At 47.2% G+C, this 19,417-nt stretch overlaps 1 protein-coding gene across 10 annotated transcripts in view; it reads right to left on the reverse strand.

Annotated features, from left to right (window-relative positions):
- DROSHA (drosha ribonuclease III) overlaps nt 1-19,417 on the reverse strand; it is a 106,032-nt gene that overhangs the window by 85,993 nt on the left and 622 nt on the right. For 5 of the 10 annotated variants that reach the window (XM_045848184.1, XM_045848180.1, XM_045848185.1 and 2 more), the window contains exons 2-7: nt 17,578-17,645; nt 14,152-14,985; nt 10,178-10,270; nt 4,492-4,602; nt 4,031-4,262; nt 445-586 (exon numbers count right to left, since the gene is read on the reverse strand). In XM_045848184.1, coding sequence (XP_045704140.1) covers nt 445-586; nt 4,031-4,262; nt 4,492-4,602; nt 10,178-10,270; nt 14,152-14,985; nt 17,578-17,594 — 1,429 coding nt within the window. In that variant the 5' untranslated portion in view covers nt 17,595-17,645. Of the gene's footprint in view, nt 1-444; nt 587-4,030; nt 4,263-4,491; nt 4,603-10,177; nt 10,271-14,151; nt 14,986-17,577; nt 17,646-18,683; nt 18,810-19,417 lie in introns of all 10 variants that reach the window. The other 5 variants (XM_045848181.1, XM_045848182.1, XM_045848186.1 and 2 more) reach the window with 4 other exon arrangements.

Below are 19,417 nucleotides of genomic sequence, written 5' to 3' on the forward strand. Positions count from 1 at the left end.
AAAACAGGAGAAAGTTACAGAAACTGTCTGTGTGAGCGGACAGAACCGTTCACACGGAGCCGCACTCCCTCATCAGCCCAGGGGCACCCTGACCGTGGCCGCCTGCCCGTCAGAGGCACGAGCAACGGGCACCAGGGCCCACTTTTGGCGGGAGGCTGCAGTACAGTCCCTCTGCCTCTGTGACTGGATGACTCTGCAAGGGACACAATTGCTGGTCAGTGCACCTTGCAAACAAGATTTCCTCTGTATTCTGCCGAACGCGACTGAGAAAAATCACCATCGAAAAGAAGAATGTTCCATCATTATGTATTCTGCAGACCGTAATTAAGGAAAAGAAAATGAAAATGGGAATCTCAACTTGGGACTCCCAAGGACACATCCCAAGAGCCCGGGACCGAGCCATGGTAAAAGCACAGAGTCTTGCTCTGGTAACTTCGGACTCACCTAAGTCCTCATCCAGCTTCGTCTTGGGCGGCTCCCACGGCGGTCTAGCGGCTTTGGCCTTCTCTTGCCGGCTCCCCAACTCTTCCTCGAACTTGTCGTACAGGTCGCGGAGCCTGCTGGTGCCAACCACAGTAGAATCTCCCTTTGAAAAGTCAAGGGTCAGTATTAGAAACTGCATTAAAAATAGTCTTTCTGAAGACACATAGGACCTCAGAAGTAATCAAAGATTTGTAACAGCAAGGGGTCATTTTCAACCCTCGATTTAACAAACGCATAAACACAAAATGCCCAATGCTGGTAATTACGCTCTAAATCAAACACAAATCTATGCCTTCCTCAGGAAGGTACACTTCGCCAACATTCAAAAACCATTAAAACTGTTTATCTCTGGCCTTTCTGATATGACAAACAACCATCAAGACCCACTGAGAACCCATAACACCCGACGTGCTCCTGGAAAGCACAGACTCCCCACGACTGAAAGTCTCCAGCAGTCTGTCTTTCACACTAGTCCAAGGGTCGAAGAGAAATAACCCACATGTCCCTACACACACACACACACATACACACACACCCATAAACACAGGGGTACACACACACACACACACACTCCATAACCCACAAACATGGGGCTCTGCAATGCGCTCCTACTCTCTTCCCAGGCTGAAAATCATCTTGAATGTCCACACTGTTGGACATAAGAACATTAAACCGTGAAATGCGCAGTACAGCCCGAGAGGACCATGGTTCCCCTCAGCCCCACGTCTCCGCTGCACCAGAGGTGCTAGGACCGCACTGGCCTTCCTAACCCTCACTGCCCAAGGCTGGGCTGCCGGGGCGTCAGCCTTCCCTCTGTGTTGGAACTGGAACACACCCACAAAAATTAAGAAAAAAATAAAAGTTCTGGAGCCTCACTATCTTCAACTGTGTTGTTTTGTTTTAGGAATAACACCAACGGCAGCCATTGTCCTCTTCCCTGCTAATAGGACCATGACGTTCTTCAGACGGGGGGCAGAGAAGTCCCGACCTCAGGGTAGGTGGGCTGAGCCACACTCTCCCCACCCCCAGCAGCTGCCCGTTCCAGTCCCCGGAAACTGGACATGTCACCTTGCATGGCCGAAAAGGGTTTGCACACGTGATCAACGTTACAAAATTGGAGACAGGGAGATTATTCTGGATAATCTGGGTAGGCCCAACACACAACGAGCCTCTCATAGCCGAGACCTTCCCAAGGGGAGTCAGAGGCGCCAGAGAAGGGGAGGCCGAGATACTCAAAGCACAAGGAGAACTCCACCCCCGCTGCTGGTCTGGGAGATGAAGGAAGGGGTCCCCGGATGTCCACGGCCTCCAGAAGCTGGAAACAGCCCTCCCCTGCCAGCCCGCAAGGGAACACGCACTTCAAACCTACAGCCACCAGAATCTGAACTCTGCCACAACATGAAAGAGCAAGAAAACAGATTCTCTCCCGAAAGGAACACAGCCCTGCTGACACCTTTACATAGCCGATGAGACCCAAGGGTGACTTCTGACCTCCACGAGTGTGAGGTAATAAATGTGTGTCGTTTTAAGCCACAGTTTGTGGAAATCTGTTACGGCAGCCACAGAAGATGAACCCCTGAAGAAGAGAGAAGTCACGGTTCTGGAGAAGGGATGAAAGAAAGACCTGTGGGACCTCGGGACCAAGTTCTAGAGGAAGGCCCCGCCCAACAGTGCCCTCTGCACCCTGCATCCGGTGTGTCCGGACGGGACGCCTGGGGCTGCAGTGGTCATCCTGCAACCACAGTGGGTGCTCCAGGGATAGCCGACACCAAACCGGAGCCCTGTCTCCACTGACCACGAAACGAGCACGTGCCACGGCCTCCCTCTGGACACCTCGCTCAGAAAACCAAACCGGGCTCTCTGGAGTCGTGACTAGTCGAGGGTTGTTCCAGTCATGCCCCGCACGATGACAATGGGCAGCTGTCTGGAGAAATGCAGCGTTGCACAACTTTGCTATGTGTGAACATCGTCGCACACACTTGCACAAACCTGGACGGCACAGCCTATCACCCGCCCCAGCTACACGGGAGAGCCCGCTGCCCCTGGGCAACACGCCCGTACGGCATGTCATCTACAAAACGATGCAGCACGCAGTCAGGCACGAGAGAAAATGACGCACTAGAGACACAGGAGGCGGCTGCCAGGGTGAGCCGCACACTGTTGTGCAGCACTTTTTCATGCAAAGAGAAAGGGTGTACTCTAGAACAATAATACAGTGTACCGTGTTGTAGCCACACGAACCACAAACACGGCCTTTATTACCATCACCAAGCATCACCTGCTGTACGTAATTGTAGGGCGACCCCTTGACACCACTGGCACCACCACAAACACGAGAGTGACACGTGGTGCTGTGGCATCGCAACGGCTACACAATCACTAGATGACAAAGTCTGCAGCTCCATATGGGACCACCGTCGTCCTGCGGCCCGTCACTGACCAGAACGCCGTTATGTGGCGCATGACTGTGTTTACAGCAACGTTCCTCAGTGACAAATACTTTCCCTCCCAGGATGCTCTGAGGACTGAATCAGATAATATGAGAAGCATGGAGTAAAGTTCTGGCACCGTGAAAGTGCTCGGTATGTGAGCTCTCCCTTCCCTGTATCGCACTGGCTATGACTTAAAACCCTGCTCTAATGTACCAAGTAAAATACCACCCCACCATGAGAGAGTTCTCAAGCCCTTTTTTCCAAAGACAAGGGAGTCCCCACAAGCAAGGGTTCGGTCCCAGACAAAGCCACTTCCACAGAATTCCAACCAACAGCATGCTCTCTCCTCTGACCCCACGCACTGAATCTAAGGTCGGCCACCTCCCGGGTCCTGAGTCTGCAGGATTCACTCCTGTACTCTTCCACTGAATCAATGAACATTACTGTGTGTCTGTCCTCCACGGATAAACAATGGAATGAAGGCATCACACCTTCGGGAGAAGAGAGAGAAAAAAGAGACAGAAAACCAAGTGGAGATGGAAGAGAGGAAAAGGGAGGTGAGCACACGGAGGAGGCCGTGGAGCCCCCCACGGCAGCGCGGTCTGGTGGCCGAGCCCACCTTGCACGGCACGTGCACCGCATCTCTCAGGAGCCCATAAAGAGTGACCATACCTGCCGTTCCACAAGCCAGCCAACAGGCACGGGAAACTTCCCATGGTTACGTCCGGTCACCCACACACCCGTACGCACACGTGCACACACACGCCACAGACTGCGTGGAGCAGCTCTCTACGAGTGAGAAGCCCCCAGCATTGAGTCAAGCAGTGCCACAGAAATGCAGGAGGAGGACCCTTTGTTTCACCTACTGCACTCTCGCCCCCATGAAACAGCTGTCATCCACAGCGGCAGTTCTCATGCGGGTGGGAGGCCCCCCCAGGAGACACTGACCATGTCCACAGACAGCTCTGGGTGTCACCACCGGGCAGGGGCTCTGCTGGCATCGAGTGCAGAGCGGGCAGGCCCCACCACGGGGAGTCACCAGCACAGCACGTCAAGAGCGCCAAGAGCGCCGACGCTCGGAAGCCGGGCCTGCGGCGCATCCCCTGCGGACCTACCACCTGATCCATGGGGTCGCTGGAGTAGTAGTTCTCCGAGTGGGTGCAGCGGATCCACACGGGCTTCAGCAGCTCCTCCTCCTCCTCCTCATTTCTGTCGGGCAGCGCCTCCTCCAGCTCCTTCTCCTTGATGGAGGTGTAGCTCTTCTCCTTGCCAGAGCCCTGGCTGTCGCTCCACCTGTCTTTGTCTTCTTCCCAACGAGCTCTCTTCTTCTCCCTGCTTGGGGAGCGACTTCAAAAGGGGGCGAAGGAGGCTAATTATTAAAGAAGTTCTTTTCTTGTAAAACTATGCTATTTCACCTGTCTCATTCACTTTTCACCTAAGATAAAAATGCCATGCCAAACTACATTTACTTTTGGTACACCAGCAAGTCCTGAATACCAGTCTGGTGGCATCAGAATCACCTGAAGTTACTGGTTTAAAAATACAAATTCCCAGGCCCTACCCCAGATCTACTTACTGATTCACAGTCTCCGGGGGTGGGGCCCAAGAATCTGTATTTTTAATACTCTCCCCAGGTAATTCTGGTGCGCATCCAGCAGGTTCGGGAACAACTGGCAAACCGTAACTCCTAGAAGAGAAACATACTTGGAAAACACCTGGAAATCTCTATGTACAGACAGTTCCGCGGGGAGAACACTAGTTTTGAGTCCTGCGTATCCTCCTCTGCCAGGAAAAAAAAGGTTTCACGAAACACGGTCTCAGCTTGGACATAAATTGAGTCTGAGGACCGTAACCTGAAAGTGAGCCGGTCGCAGGGGTGAGACGGTCACCCCTGACCGTCTCTCTGGAGCCCCACGCGTGGGCATCACTCCTGCTTCGCGTAAGTCTGATCCCCACAGACACTAGTGTTAACTGGGTTAAAAAGGATAAAAGCAACTCCGTCGCCTTGAATTTCTGAGGTTTGAAATTTGCCAAGGCCCATCCTATGGATGTGCTCGGAGGGGAAACCTACAGGGTAGATTTTAACTAATTTAAGCCCCAGAAATCTGGGTGGGACCGTAGAGACCTCGAGAACCCAGCCCAGGAGAGTGACTGCTCTCCCCGAGTTAGGCTGGCAGCCTCGGCAGCTCCACTGACACTGCTATGGTTAGCCGAGAGAGCTTACGTCTGGATCGGAGCCCCAAGTTAACTCTTTCCACCAACCCTACCACTAACTTCCAGTGTTATGATGGTGTAAGTGCGTAGGCGTGTGTGCATCGAGGGAAGGAATGGGTGATTAGAAAGGGTATATATATTGACATTATTTCTAAATATTACAATGTGCATCACTGTTACCAGAAGAAAAAAAATCACTGCCAAGTAAAATGTATATTCATTCACTGTACGAAAAAAATTAAGCATTGACAAAATTAACACAAAAGTCACCTGTGCCACCACAAACAGGTAAGCGCTGTGTTTCACAAATGCATTAAAACGTGGAGATATAGGAATACACATAAATACACACAAGCTTTAACCAACAAAACTCTGTCGGCTGTCCTCACTCACGGTAAATGAGGAAAACCGTTCTATTTCAGTACACCCGAACCTGGACCCTTCAATACATGCGCATCACCCTTTCACACGCACACCATCGTTTAACAAATCTGATCAAATGGAGGTTGTCACCACTGTTTTACCAATGTAAGCAATGCTGCCATGAACACAACTTGTGCTCTTTGCACACCTGTCAGACTATTAAACACAAAGGGTGTGTGAGTCCTTTTTCTCAAGGCTTCTCTACACATGGGCAGGGTCAGGTTAGACCACCACCAAAGCCTTATCGGATTCCCATTTCCACACGCCCTGTCGCCGTGACTCTCCTTCAGCCTCTCCATTCTGATGAGAAAAGGATCTAATCAAAGGTAACGTGCCCATTTTTATCACTACTGAAACTACACGTCACATTCACTTCTTCTATGAACCCCCCAGGCATGTGGTATGCCAGTATTTGTGAAATGAGGATTGCGGTCCTTTTTATTGAGTGAAAGACTTTTTTTATTGACAATCACCCTTCTTCTGTCACATGTAACGTAACCTTTTTCAGCTTTGTTTTCCATTTAAATTCTATCTGCTTATTGCGACACATGACTTTTGTGTGGCAGAATCTAGATATTTTTAAATGCATGTTTCCTCCTTAGCATTATGCTTACAATCCTTCCCATGTGAAGGTCAAATAAATATTTTATATTTTCTTCAGTTACTTATAACCCTAAATCTCTCTCCCTCTCTCTCCAAGACAGAAGGCAGAAATTCCGGGGTTTGTTTCCACATGGCCCGCCGACTGCCCCCTCGTCGGCTTCTCCTCTGACCTGAGAAGACGACTCAACAGCACATGGGAGGGTCACGTGTCCTCAATGTGGCTCGGGCTCTGCTCCGCGGATCTACTTACACCCACGTCAGGTTGTCGTACTTCTTGTGCGTTCACGGAACATTTCAAAACTCCTAAGGCTACACTTTCATTTTTCTTCCTTCTTCTCACTTCTACTCCAAACAATTTGACTCAACAAGTTCTAAAACCTACACTTCAACTGGTTGTATTGCAGTCATAGACGATCTTGAAGAAAGCTGGTATTCGTCCGACACTGTCACCCACCCCCACCACGGGGCTGGGGCACACCCTCCATCACCTTCTTTGTCATCAGCGACATTGGTATTTTCTTCCCGTGGACCCGTATAGCTTTTAAGTCTTATTAAGACATTTAATTTTAATCAATATAAATTTTCTATAGTAAACCTACATTGTTCTTCATTACATTTTCTAAGTAGGTATTCCTGATTTATTGAGGAAGGCTACTAATTCCAGTGGGTTTGTCTTGTAACTGTCCACGTCAGTGGGTCGATTCTCACTGTCCCTGAGCTGACCCACTTGAACTGTTCTGACAGCACCATTAGCTCCTAACAGCAACTGAGCTCCCAGTGGTGGGGTTCGGTCTGTTTTCGGTGCTATGAGCCTGGTGCTCTGCTGAGCACCTTCCTGACACTCGTGTGCACTCCTTACAAGCCTGTGCTGTGGCAGACGTGAGCGATCCCCTACAGAGGGAACAGAATTAGAAATCATGTCACTCATCCAAGACCGCAAAGCTAGTAAGTGGGAGGTACTAATGCGGTTGACACAGACATTTTGACACGTAGTGAAAATCCCCCCAAGTGTTTATTTTCACCAAGAAACGCAGGCAGAAGGCAGCCTCACTCCCCCTTCAGGCGGGCACCCTGAAAGACGGAAGCCCGGGGCCCACCGCTGGGCCGGGCGCATCAGCCAGCGTTCCTGTCTCCCGCACTCCGAGAGGGGCCTTTCAAGACGGGGCGACTCTTCTTCTCAGGTGTCTCAGACACTCCAACGTCCAAACTCCAAACCCGAGGCTGTTTCTCGACCACACGCTGCATTAGAAACTGTGATAACCTGTCCCCCTTCACCGTGCCTACACCTCGGATGTTTTTTCCCCGTCCGCTGGGTTACACTCACAGAGCCCACGTCGGCCCTCTCCACCAGCTGCAGGGCACTGGGCGAGGAACCGCCAGACCCAGGAGACGCCCGACACTCCACGTTAAAAGCCGTCGACCCCCAGTGGGTCCTCAGTGGCTTCCGCCAACTCAGCGACTCGGCTTTCTCCGTCTGTACGTCCCTCTTCACCACCTCCTCGGCGAGTCCTTCCTCGCTGGACAAACTCTCCCCGGTTCATCTCACCTAACCACAGCGTCCAGGTTTGCCGTCTGGGATCTCTGGTCTGACCTTTACACCTGTGTGTCCAGTGTGCTACCCTGCAGTTCCACCTGGTTGTCTCACCGAGTCGCACCCCCACACGCCCCGGTCTGAACTCATCCTCTGGCCCTTCCCAGTGCGATGGGGACCACCAGGTCTCAGGGAGCAACTGCTGCGTTGCCTTCCTTCGTGACCCGTCACCAAGACTCTGCTGACTCTGTCTCACAAGTACGTCTCCATCACCTCCACCACTCCCGTTCCTGCCGCCACTGCCCCAGTCTAGGCACACTCATTCCCTTCTAAATTACTGCAAATGCTTTCTACACTCATTTCCTCCAGACTTGACCTTCACAGAGCATTCCCCCACACATGCTCCTTTCTCTTCCCCTCCCTCCCTCCTTCCCTAATGCACCCCCGAACTGTGCCCACTCTGGGTATCAATGAAATGTCCATTTATCCACAACTTCCCCAGCTGCCTTTTTCACTGCTGTGTTCCTAGAGCAACATGTAATTGTTCCAGCAAAAGCACTTCTCGTAGCACTTAACTCTCTTATGCCTGTAAAGTGGGGGCCGTTGTTAACAACTGTATCTCCTGCACCAGCACAATACCTGGGACGCCCGTATTGCAATGTAATGTATTTCGTTTGCTTGCTGATTAAGTTATGCGATGTTAGGTGACAAGGATAAGCAAAGGAGCCTCACCTTTTTCCTAACTTGTATGGGAAAGCCTGTAAGGTTCCGACAGTCAATTTGGTTGTTTTGAGATGGTGACAACCATGTTCCTCATGAGACAATGTTCTCCATCATGTTAAAGAATCTGCTTATATTCTTAGTTTACCGAAGTTCCTACTCATAAATTGATGCTGGTTTTATATGAAATAGCTAATGGGCAGGAACTGAGAAAATCCTATCAGTTCTGACATAAAAAATTAGTTATACATTTCTTAATACTAACCTATCTATCCATGCAAACTCAGAATAAATTGTTATTTTAACATAGAAACTTTCTCCTCTGCTACTCAGATTTCCATATCCATATTCATCAGAGACTGTTTTTTAGTCTTCTTTCATTGGTCAGGTTTGCCCCTGGGTTTTCCTGACACCGCAGCAGGAGCTGAGCTTCCCCTCCATCTTCTCCAGTGTTCTGGACGAGTGTAAAACTTTTTAGGAGGTGGTACAAATCCAACTTCTTCCATTTCTTTCCATGGTTATTGGTCCATTAAAATTTTCTACTTCTAATATGAAATCTATAATTTTTATTTTCACTTCCAAGTTTCTAAATTTTTAAAAATTTTTTTAAGGGCTTATTATTTTTAGAGAGAGGAGAAGGGAGGGAGAAAGAGAGGGAGAGAAACATCAATGTGTGGTTGCCTCTCACGCAGCCTCCACTAGGGACCTGGCCCACAACCCAGGCATGTGCCCCGACTGGGAATCAAACTAGCGACCCTTTGGTTCACAGCCCACACTCAGTCCACTGAGCTACACCAGCCAGGGCCCAAGGTTCTAAATTTCTTAAAGAAAACACCTATACTTATGCCACTGTGCTGTCAATTTTAAATCTCCTTCACTACTATGATACATTCTTTCTCCTACCTAACAAAATGTGTTTTCCTTTTCTTGATTTGCCACTTTTTAAGTTGTATGACCTTTCAAAGAAGTTTTGCATTTATTCACAAATATTGTTACAGTGCTATAGTTCTGTTTTCTATTTCATTGATCTCTTTTATCTTTAAATTCTTTTTTCTGCTTTCCTTTACCAATTTCCAGAGCCAAACAATCAGGTAGTGTGTGTGTGTGTATGTGTGTGTGTGTGTGTGTGTGTACCATTTATTTGGCATTCACTTTAGACCCAGTCCTAGTGTTTTGCATGTATTATTTCAATGAACCCTCACCACTAAATGCGTTTATAAGTGTCCTTATTTTAGACAGATACTGAAGCTTAAAAAGGTTAGATAACTTTATACAATAACAACGTTGAGAGAACTAAGAATTGACCCCAAATCTGTCAACCCCCAAATGCTGTTCTTAATTACCATTATATAAGAACACAGAATTGATTACATTCTGTAAGTTTTGGTTTATAACAATTTCAATGTCATCTTTCTAAATACAGTGTGACTGTAGTTTTACTTTCTTTCTGAAACAAGTATATTTAAAATCATAATTATGAGTTTCCAAGGTTTTTTTTTTTAAAAAAAACCTTGAATTATTAGCAATTGACGTCAGAAAAAGTGGCCCATGTAATTTCTAATTTCTGGAAATTTATCAAGATTTTCCTTGTGCATAATCAATACATCTTGAAAGTAGAGACTTAAAACTGAGCGGCTGCTTTAGCTTGTCACAGGGCATTTTGGAAGACTCTTAAGTATTCTGAAGACGTGGCTGATACTTTGCATAAGCACAAAATCTGAGTTCAGGGAGATAATCCTATGACTGCTTTCCGTGTGAACTCCTTGCTTACCTTCCAGATCTCTTATACTCTTTTGTGTAGGACCTTTCCAGAGATGGTGATCTTCGGCTGTCCCGGTGCCTGTGTCTCTCCCGTTCCCGCTCTCTTAAAGGAATTAATACACAGAGCTGTTTTCAACAGAAAGACTCAAAAACACCATCTCTCTTCACTGAATTCATCTTCTAACTACAGCGGCCTTACCTAAGGATTTTTCAGGTACTACTACCTATGGGACGTTTTTATTCACCCTGCACTTATTAGAGAATAAAGGAGTTTTCTTTTACAAAAGTTCACTAACTTAAGACATTTTTTGCTCTTTTCTGTAAAGAACGAAGTCACACCTGATGCTAAGCAACACAGGGAATTGTATCGTCATCTTCTGCAGAGACCTTCCAACCAGCCCATCTTGGGTTATTTAACCTACAGGGGAAACTTTAAAGTATTCTATTGCCTGTTAATTTCTAGGAAACTCTCAACTTCACCCATGAAATAAAGGTAAATAAAAGCTTTAGTAGTAACTATTAGAACAAGGTTCTATAATGAAAGAGTTCTAAACCTCCAGGATATGGGCCTGAGCTATAGTTCTGGCCATCACTAATTGCCACGAGACCGGAAGTCATTTTACCTGTCAATGCTACTTTCATTGGAAATGAACTCTACATGGAGACCCTGAGTTTATTTAGTATAGAAGTAGAATGAGGAATTTTAAAACCTCCCAATATTAAACCAGGAAAGTTTAATAATAAAACAATAATAATAATTTTAGTTTATTTAATAAGCACAATGATATCTGGAACAAAAATCAGAACTCTATAGTGTGTTTGAATCACAACTAAATCTAAGGGAAATAACCACCTGATTTCAGAATGAAAAAAAAAAAAATGCTACATTAGCCTAAGTCCAGCAAGACTATAAAAATGTCTGGACTCAAAAATATCCCCCAACCTATAGCCAAACCTATAGAAGAAAGGTAAATACACTGAAATCAGAACTGACAAAACTGATAGAGATTCATCACTGCTTAGATATAAAAAGCAAAAATTGTTTTACACATAAAAGTCACCCCCTCCCCTCAAGGAAGACTCCTTTAAACAACACACTTCGACACTCATGGAAGCCGCAGGCACACAGCTGTCCCGAAGAAAGCAGCCGGAGGCTGGGAGTCTACAGAGTTTGTCTGATTCACATCTAAAACTAGTTTACTTTTCAGAGATACATCCCAACTGGGGAGTAGTACCACATGATAAAGATGTAATCCGTAGTGGCAGGACTGCTACAAAGAATAATTAAATTGCCTATGTTTTCACATAAAAACTCTAGTTAATGGCTATTCCTCACTTTTATTTTTTAACATCTAGGCAATAGAATTTGCATTCAAGAGCAGCTCTGAGTGGGGATGAATTGAAAGACCAATTTGGACATAAATGACCTTAGAAACACAATTATGAGCAGCCCCTTTAAAGCAAGAGAAACAGTGTTTAGGTTACTTTTCCCAAGACTAATCCTTGTGTGCGAGCACTAAGATCTTCCTCCGGTACCAAATACTAGCTCCCCCGTGGCTGCGTGTTGAGCTCCACAGGACAGGCTCGGGATTCCCCCCCTTCCCCCCGCCCCCGTGCCGTGCGGTGCCGTCACACCACACGGTGACAGTGACGGAAGAGAGGCCCTCCCCGCTCTGTACCACGCCACCCAGGGTGGGGGCGGAGCACGGTTCTGTTTCTTCTCCCGCCTCCCAGAGTAACCTTCCTCGTGCATGGTAACAAAAACCTATATCCAGTTCCTCACAAACTTCCTCTAGAAACAGTCTGCCCTAACACAATCTTGTAATTATTATTCAACCACATTTTGAAGGGGAAGAAATAGAAGGAAAATGAAAGCCGAAAAAGGACAGACTCCCGTACCCCAAGAAGCAAGGGGAGAAGTGGCCAGAGGACAGGCTATAGAATTTGCATCGACAACACAGTCTAATGCATACATGTGTGAAGTTCTGGGTTTCTCGAATACACTTCCAGAAGTTACACTAGGCCTCCACATGCCCCACGTTTCTTTCACAGAAGCAATCCACATAAGACAGGTGACTGACACCTGCCTAAGACCCAAAGGAGCCAATTACAGCATGGCTGCGACACTGAGGCGGACGCAGGGCAAACGGCCCAAGCACAACATCAGGAAAACATGTCCAGCGTAAATAAAGGCCGTTTAGCAAGGGGAGCAGCTGCCCGCGCAGGTCCTCCCTGGCAGCCCAGCTGCGGTTTCGGGTGACGGGGATTAACAGCAATTCTCCGGGCACTCGATTCCCTCACTTATGGACACCCTCAGTTTATAAGACATTTCAGTTTCTCCAAATAAGCACCTAACTCCAAGGTTAAGCCTGGATGGAAAAATTCGGGATTTTGGAGCACAGTCCTAATGACTCAGCTCTAACTTAAGCCCCCGAAGCAGAAAAACAAATGCAATCTAGAAGAGTGAAGTTTGCAGCAAAACGTTTCCCCAGAGAGACAGCACTGACAATCGCTCTCAGGTCTGAAACAAACTCTTTCCAGTTTAGATTTTTATCATAAAACTACGAAACACACTATCCCAGACCTCTGCTAACTAGCCCACCACTGAAGAATTAAGGACAAAATTGGCCAGGAACAGGAACTCGTGCTGAAAAGACTTTCAAGACCACGACTCTGGAATCGGTCATCTCCACGGGAAACACGTGTCCTTCCGCCTCCCTCTGGCATCAGGGAGAAGCGACACCTCAGTTTCCTTCCACACCTGAGCACTCGATACTCTCCTCGGGGCTGAGAATGGCCATCGCCATTCACGGGCAGAACGTCCAACCAGGATGGAACAGACAGCCAGGAGGAAAACCTGGAGACCACGGAGGGACTGTTGCAGGAGCCACAGCCGCTCTCCGCAAACCCACACGATGGCGTGAGCTGGTGGCGGAGCTCAGGCCCTCGCAGCACAGAACTTCCACCAGACCACGAAGGGAACACCTTGGGGGCAGAAAGGGAAGCACTGCTTGCTGGCAGCTGGCCAAGTGGAAAACCTCACACCTGCACGGACACGAAGAGTTCACTGAAGGTACAGGTAAACATTAGCACGATCATTCCCCCTGCATTTTTAGTTCTCCACCTAAACCAATGGTTCTTAGACTTTGGGGGCAAGAGACTCACAGCACCTCTTGAAAATTTGATGTAGGATCCCTATTTACTTATAGAAAAACACACATACACAGAAAGTCTTGAGTATAACTCCAGAACATTTCTAGGAGCCCATCTGTGCATCCCAGTTTAGGAACACCTGCTGAAACCTTAGTCTCTTGTGTATACAGATATTTGGTCTTTTGGAAAAAAAAAAAAAGAAATGTAATCTCGAGTGGAACAGTATGTTTTAAATGCCATTTTCTTCAGTTTGAATTTATTTTAGTGTAACAAAAGCAGGTTAAAGCTACTTTGATAACTATAATTTTGATAATGGGTAACTAATACTACTTTATTTTACAAGCAAACAGAGCAAGAAGGCAACAATATACAATACACTTCATTTATCCTAAAAATCAGAAAGCAAGTTCTGCTTAACTATTTTGATTCTTAATTGACAGCATACGCAAATCATCAATTCCCAAAGAATTCAAGTGCTGTGTAACCTGATACTGAACGTAAATACATATAAAGCAAAAAAAAAAAAAAATGTAAGATCTGTTATTGGATCGTCATTAAAAGGTCAACTGTATTATGCAGAGTAATCAGCTTACATCCACTGAAATGAATCTACATGGATAATTTTGGAATGCTTTTCAAAAGTGGCTTTTTCTGACATCAATTTCTTTACTTGTCAGTTGGCTCTTCCTCTTTCCAACAGCCCAAAAGAAGCGTTCTCTCCCTTTATAAGCCGAAATGCACTGCTGGGCCTGTTTGGTCTGGTTTGCTGACCAACGGAGACGGCCTGGGTATGGGCCTCTGCAGTTCCCTATAAAAATGCACGTGCTTTACCTGCTCCGCTCGTAGCTCCGGTGGCGAGACGGCGTTCTCCCTCGGTCGTAATCCGACCTGTAGCGGCTGTCGGGCCTCCTCCTGTCGGGGCTGCGGCCTCGCTCCCGCCGATCCAGGGACCGATGCCTCTCGCCGTGTCCGTGACTGTGGTCCCGATGCCTGTGGTCATCATAGTGCTTCAGCCTTTCAGGGGACCTTCTCTCACTGGGAGCCTTCGGGAGCGGGTATGGAGGGAGGTGCCTAAAATGAGGACTGCTGCTGTTATTGGCGCTGGGCGGGTAAGAGCTGGGGCTGTTCTGGAAGCTGTTGAAATTAGGGGGTGGGAAGTTGTGGTGCGAATACCCGGGAGGGTACTGATAATTGACCTGCTGTGGCATGACCGGAGGGGGCGGGGGGTGGGGCATGGAAGGCGGGGGCACCATGAAGGGGAAAGTGCCTTGTCCTGGAGGGGCTCCAGGGACCGGAGGGTTATTAGGACAGGGCATCGGAGGCGGCATGGGAGGGAAACACGGAGGTACCGGGAAGGGCGGCCTCATCTGGTGATTGGGGAAGGGGGGCCGGATTGGGCAGGGGGGCAGGGGCCCCTGTGCTGACGGGGGCATGGGGGGAGGGAAGGGTACAAAGTCTGGTCGCGGAGGCAGAAAATTGGGGGCTGGAGAGTTCGAGAACGTGGTGGAAGGAGCACTCGGAGGTTCGTATTGATACTGCACAGGAGGCTGCTGGGGGTGGAGCAGCCTCAGATTCTGGGGCCGGAAGGTTGGTGCTGAAGGTCTGGCTCCGTGTCCTCCCCGCCCTCGAGGGCACCCTCGTCCTGGGTGGAACGACATTCTATGACTTTGTTGGAGAAAAAAAAGAGAAAAGAGAACTATGGAAACAGGAGTCCACACATGCCGGAGTAGCTTCAAGAGCAACTGGCAGACCCTTTAGGCCACTGGAATATCCCATCACTCCGACACTGCATTCTCTGTAATATCAGACACTCCTCACCTAGTAAACTCCTCTCCCCCTGTCTCAGCCACCCAACCACTGCCATGGTCACCATGTGGACCCTGTCACTCCCTAAGGCCACTCCCCCTCCAGAATGATGACTTCAGCACCCCACTGTTCAACCATTTGCTGTCCTCGTTAAGCTTCCCCAAAACCCTGACCTCACCACGCCGACCCGTCCGCACACCCCAGGTTTCTCCAGCTGTACCAGCCGCCTCCTGTCCCACCTTCTCTCCCACTCAGCACAGGCTGCAAACCCAACCTGATGTGCCCAGGAAGGAACTGATGGTCTTCTCCTCCAAGATGATAGCATTTGCTCCTTTTTATTTACTTCTGATTTCAACGGATACCATTTAGGGTCTATGTACTTTCACCTTTATCATCTTTGCCACAAACAGTTTCACTGCACAACTAATGGGCCTCAAGGCAACTTTCCCATCAAAACGATAAATGGAATCCTAATTTAGCAGAGGCGTGCCTCTCTACAAGTTGGTCCTCCGGAGAGTCAGGCCTTCCAACTACAAGCTGCATATCAACTGCTGCCTTAGGTCCCTCGCTGCCGGTGTGTGTAAGTGGCAGGCAAGGTGGCCGTTACACACAGCTGCCCATGAGGAGTGACCTCCCCAAGGCAGGAACAGATGTCCCCTCTCTTCCTGGGACCGCTGCACAGTGTCACACCACTGCCAGTCCAAAGCGGGTCAGGCAGACCTGACCACGGCAGGAGCAAGCGCCTCAAGGTCTTCAGGAAGCTCTTTCAACCGTGCAGATTGTGCCTAACCAAGCACTTGTCTTCGATCCATGAGAAATGTGGGTTCACCTCTGTGTGAGGGTCGCTCCTCCATAAGTTCGCACCGGTAAGTCCCCAGCACCGCCTGTCAGTAGGTAGCTAAGTGCTTGTGGACAACAGCAGAGTTTAATAACATCCTAGCACAGCTTCCTCAATGGAAGCAAATTCACCTTCAGACCAAAACAACTTTACTAGGCCATAAGCAAGTGGATTTGAAATTATGACAAACCAATACACAACACCTGATGGTGGTGGTCTTAAAACAGTTAGCATTTCTTCCACATGACAATGATTTGCCCGAGAGGCGAGAGGCGGTTTCTCACTTTGAGACAGAAACAATGGGAAGAGAAAGAGAGGCTGAGGGCCCTGCATTTCCCACAGAATGAGGACAAGGGCTTAGCTACAATCCACAAAATAAAATCAGTCATTTGCATAGTATTTCCTCCATGAATCTATACACATTTTCAATGTATACAAATATTTTGTATTTTGCAATAAAGTCGTTTTAATTTTGTTATTCATTTTATCGTGTTTCCTTATATCCTTTTAATGCCCTCTTTTATTTGTCTTTATCTATTTTTACAGCAAAATTGCCTTATGGCCAATTAGCTACGCCACAAAAATGCTTGCAGCCAAGATGTCTACAGTGAAGATGCTCGTGGCGAAAATACCAGACACATATTGGTCCTCAAGTCACACACCAGGGCATTACCTAAAAGGTTTTCCTTCTTTTTTTTATTTTTTTTAAAGATTTTATTTATTTTTAGAGAGGGAAAGGAGGGAGAGAGAGAGAGAGAGAGAAACATCAATGTGCGGTTGCTGGGGCCGTGGCCTGCAACCCAGGCCTGTGCCCTGTCAGGGAATCAAACCTGTGATGCTTTGGTTCGCAGCCCGCGCCACTGAGCTACTCCAGCCAGGGCAAAAGGTTTTCCTTCTTTATCCACTTTAACTAAAAGTTTATTTTAAAACTCATGTCATTTTTTTTATCCTCATCTGAGGACATGCTTAACGATTTTAAGAAAAAGGGGAAGGGAGAGAAAGAGTGAGAGAGACATCCGTGTGAGAGAGAAACACTGACTGGTTGCCTCTCCTAGGTGCCACGAGCAAAGCCTCAACCTATGAATGTGCCCCGACCTGGAATCAAATCCACGACCTATCCGTGTCCAGGACCACCCTCCAACCAACAGCCATACCCGCCTGGAGCAATTTCTATCGTTTTTTGGTTCATAAGTACTCGGGTTCACCCACTCCACACCATCACCTCTGGCCTGGCTCCCACAATAAAACCCCGTGGGTCTTGCTACAATCACTATCAACACCCGCCCCCCCCCCAAGCCCCTTAGGTCTCCTGTTCTCACACTCTGCTTCTTCTTGGCAGCTCCTACAAGAATTCCAATTCACCAACTATTTACCTAATTTCACCTTTAATGTCTGCCTGCACCTCTGAACTGCAAATTCCATCATAGCAGGGATCTGGGTTGTCTCATTCACTGCTCTGGTCTGAGTTGCTAGCCATGTACTGATCCAAATGAACACATTTTCCCCTCTCTTCACATATCTAAGGCCTTCCCGCAGCCCATAACCCAGTGCCAGTGTTTGCTCCTCTCTCTCTGTCCTCCCAAAACTCCTGCCATCACTACCACGCCACTCACCACGCATTGCCTTGCATCGTGACGTGCCGCCTGGGTCAATGTCACATCTTCCACAGGGAACATAAGCTCTAGAGGACCGAAAAAATAAAATGCACATAAAAATGTTTCCTAAACTGATAGTGCTAGAAAATATTTCTGCAGTTATCTTAACACTAATGTTGCATTCTCCAAGGCATTTAGCATAACAAAATTCAGAGAACGTTGAACCGAATTAAAGTTTACAACTAACTTTCAAGATGTCCTTAATACTTGTCTTGACGACTCTAAACAATCAGCAGCTAAAAAGACTGAAAATTTGAGCATATTCCATCTCTAATTTGCTAAAAGACTGGGGGGAAATAAGCACTTCTCCTCTCCCTCTCCATACCCTAGTCTCCTTCACAGAGACCGGCATTCAAATTCAAACATAACTGTACCCTTGTAGAGATATACACTTACCCTTGGTTTTCATTCTCCACTTTTCCCATAGAAGGACATTGTGAACATGACTTTCCAAATACTTAAACTATAGAAACACGTTTTTAAAATGCAAATAACTATTAAATGCAAAAAGCTTCCATGCAGAAGCATCTCCCTAATATCCTTCTAACTAAAGTTTATCAATAAGCTTAAAGTAGGTTTTCAAATGACTCATGAAAATCATTTCAGGTTATTTAGCTGTATCAGTCACTGGGGTTAATATATATCAGGTACCAAATTATATCTGAGTAATGGTTATTTTTCAGTCCAAGGCCCTCAAGATAAATCTAAGGCCTAAACGGTTAACCTCACACTCCCTGACAAGAGAATCAAATTCAAACTCCATGCTTGTTATCCAGGGTCTCTACAATCTGAACCCAGCTGCTTCCAGGCTTACTTTCCATTATCTCCCCCACAAAGCACCTATCACCCCCGATCTTCCCAGCTGCCTATTATGCCAAATACTATCACCCAGCTTGTTCTGTGCTCTCACTCTTCTGAAATCTCCTGCCCTATGACTTTTCCCACTGACTTTTACCCATCCAACTACGTCAAACGCCACCTCTTCTGTGAAGCCTTACTAGAAGCAATCCCATTCCCTCTAGACTTCCCTCTTAGTCTGTACTTACTTCTTTCACAGCACTTACCAAAGACTGCCTCATATATAGTCATGTGTTCACATGTCTAACTCCTCCACTAGATTATTAGCTCCTTGATGACATGGGTTGATCCATAGTCATTTCTGAATCCTTCACAGCCCCTGGCAGAGCATCCTGCACACAGTAGGTGATCAATAAATGTTTACTATCTCACCAACAGTATATGTTTCTGTGCTGCTACGGTACATTTCCCTTTCACATATACCCACGACACATCTGCATTATCAAAACCAGACAAAAAGAACTTTCCACTGATTCACACAACATTTAAGGAGCCAGTACATGTGGGGCACTGTCACAGGCCCTGCAGCCTCAAAGATGAGTAAGACACATAGCCTGCAGGACTCAAGGAGCTCAGAACCTACACACAAATACATGTTTCAAAAAATAATATAAGGCAATAAACTCAAGAAAAGAGGTATGCACAGAGTCTAGGGTAACACAAAGGAATGTGCTGGAAATCACTAACACTCTCATTCACTGTGTACCAGTCGAACATTCACTATGAGATCCTCAAGAATGTGTCTATAGAGAGAATATCTGAAGACACTGATTATGAAACTGACCTACTAAAGGCATAGTCAGGCTGTGTTGTGAATGCAAACTTTAATTCAAAAGTCAAGGAATTCGCTGCAATTGGAAAAGTAATCATTTTCCACGTCTGCCTACTCCTAGGCTGGTGTAAGCAAGGAAAATGAGGAAACTATTTGGAATAGTAAACA

This window comes from Phyllostomus hastatus, unplaced genomic scaffold, assembly GCF_019186645.2.
Source record: "Phyllostomus hastatus isolate PE091 unplaced genomic scaffold, TTU_PhHast_1.1 phas_contig_58, whole genome shotgun sequence".
NCBI lineage: Eukaryota > Metazoa > Chordata > Mammalia > Chiroptera > Phyllostomidae > Phyllostomus > Phyllostomus hastatus.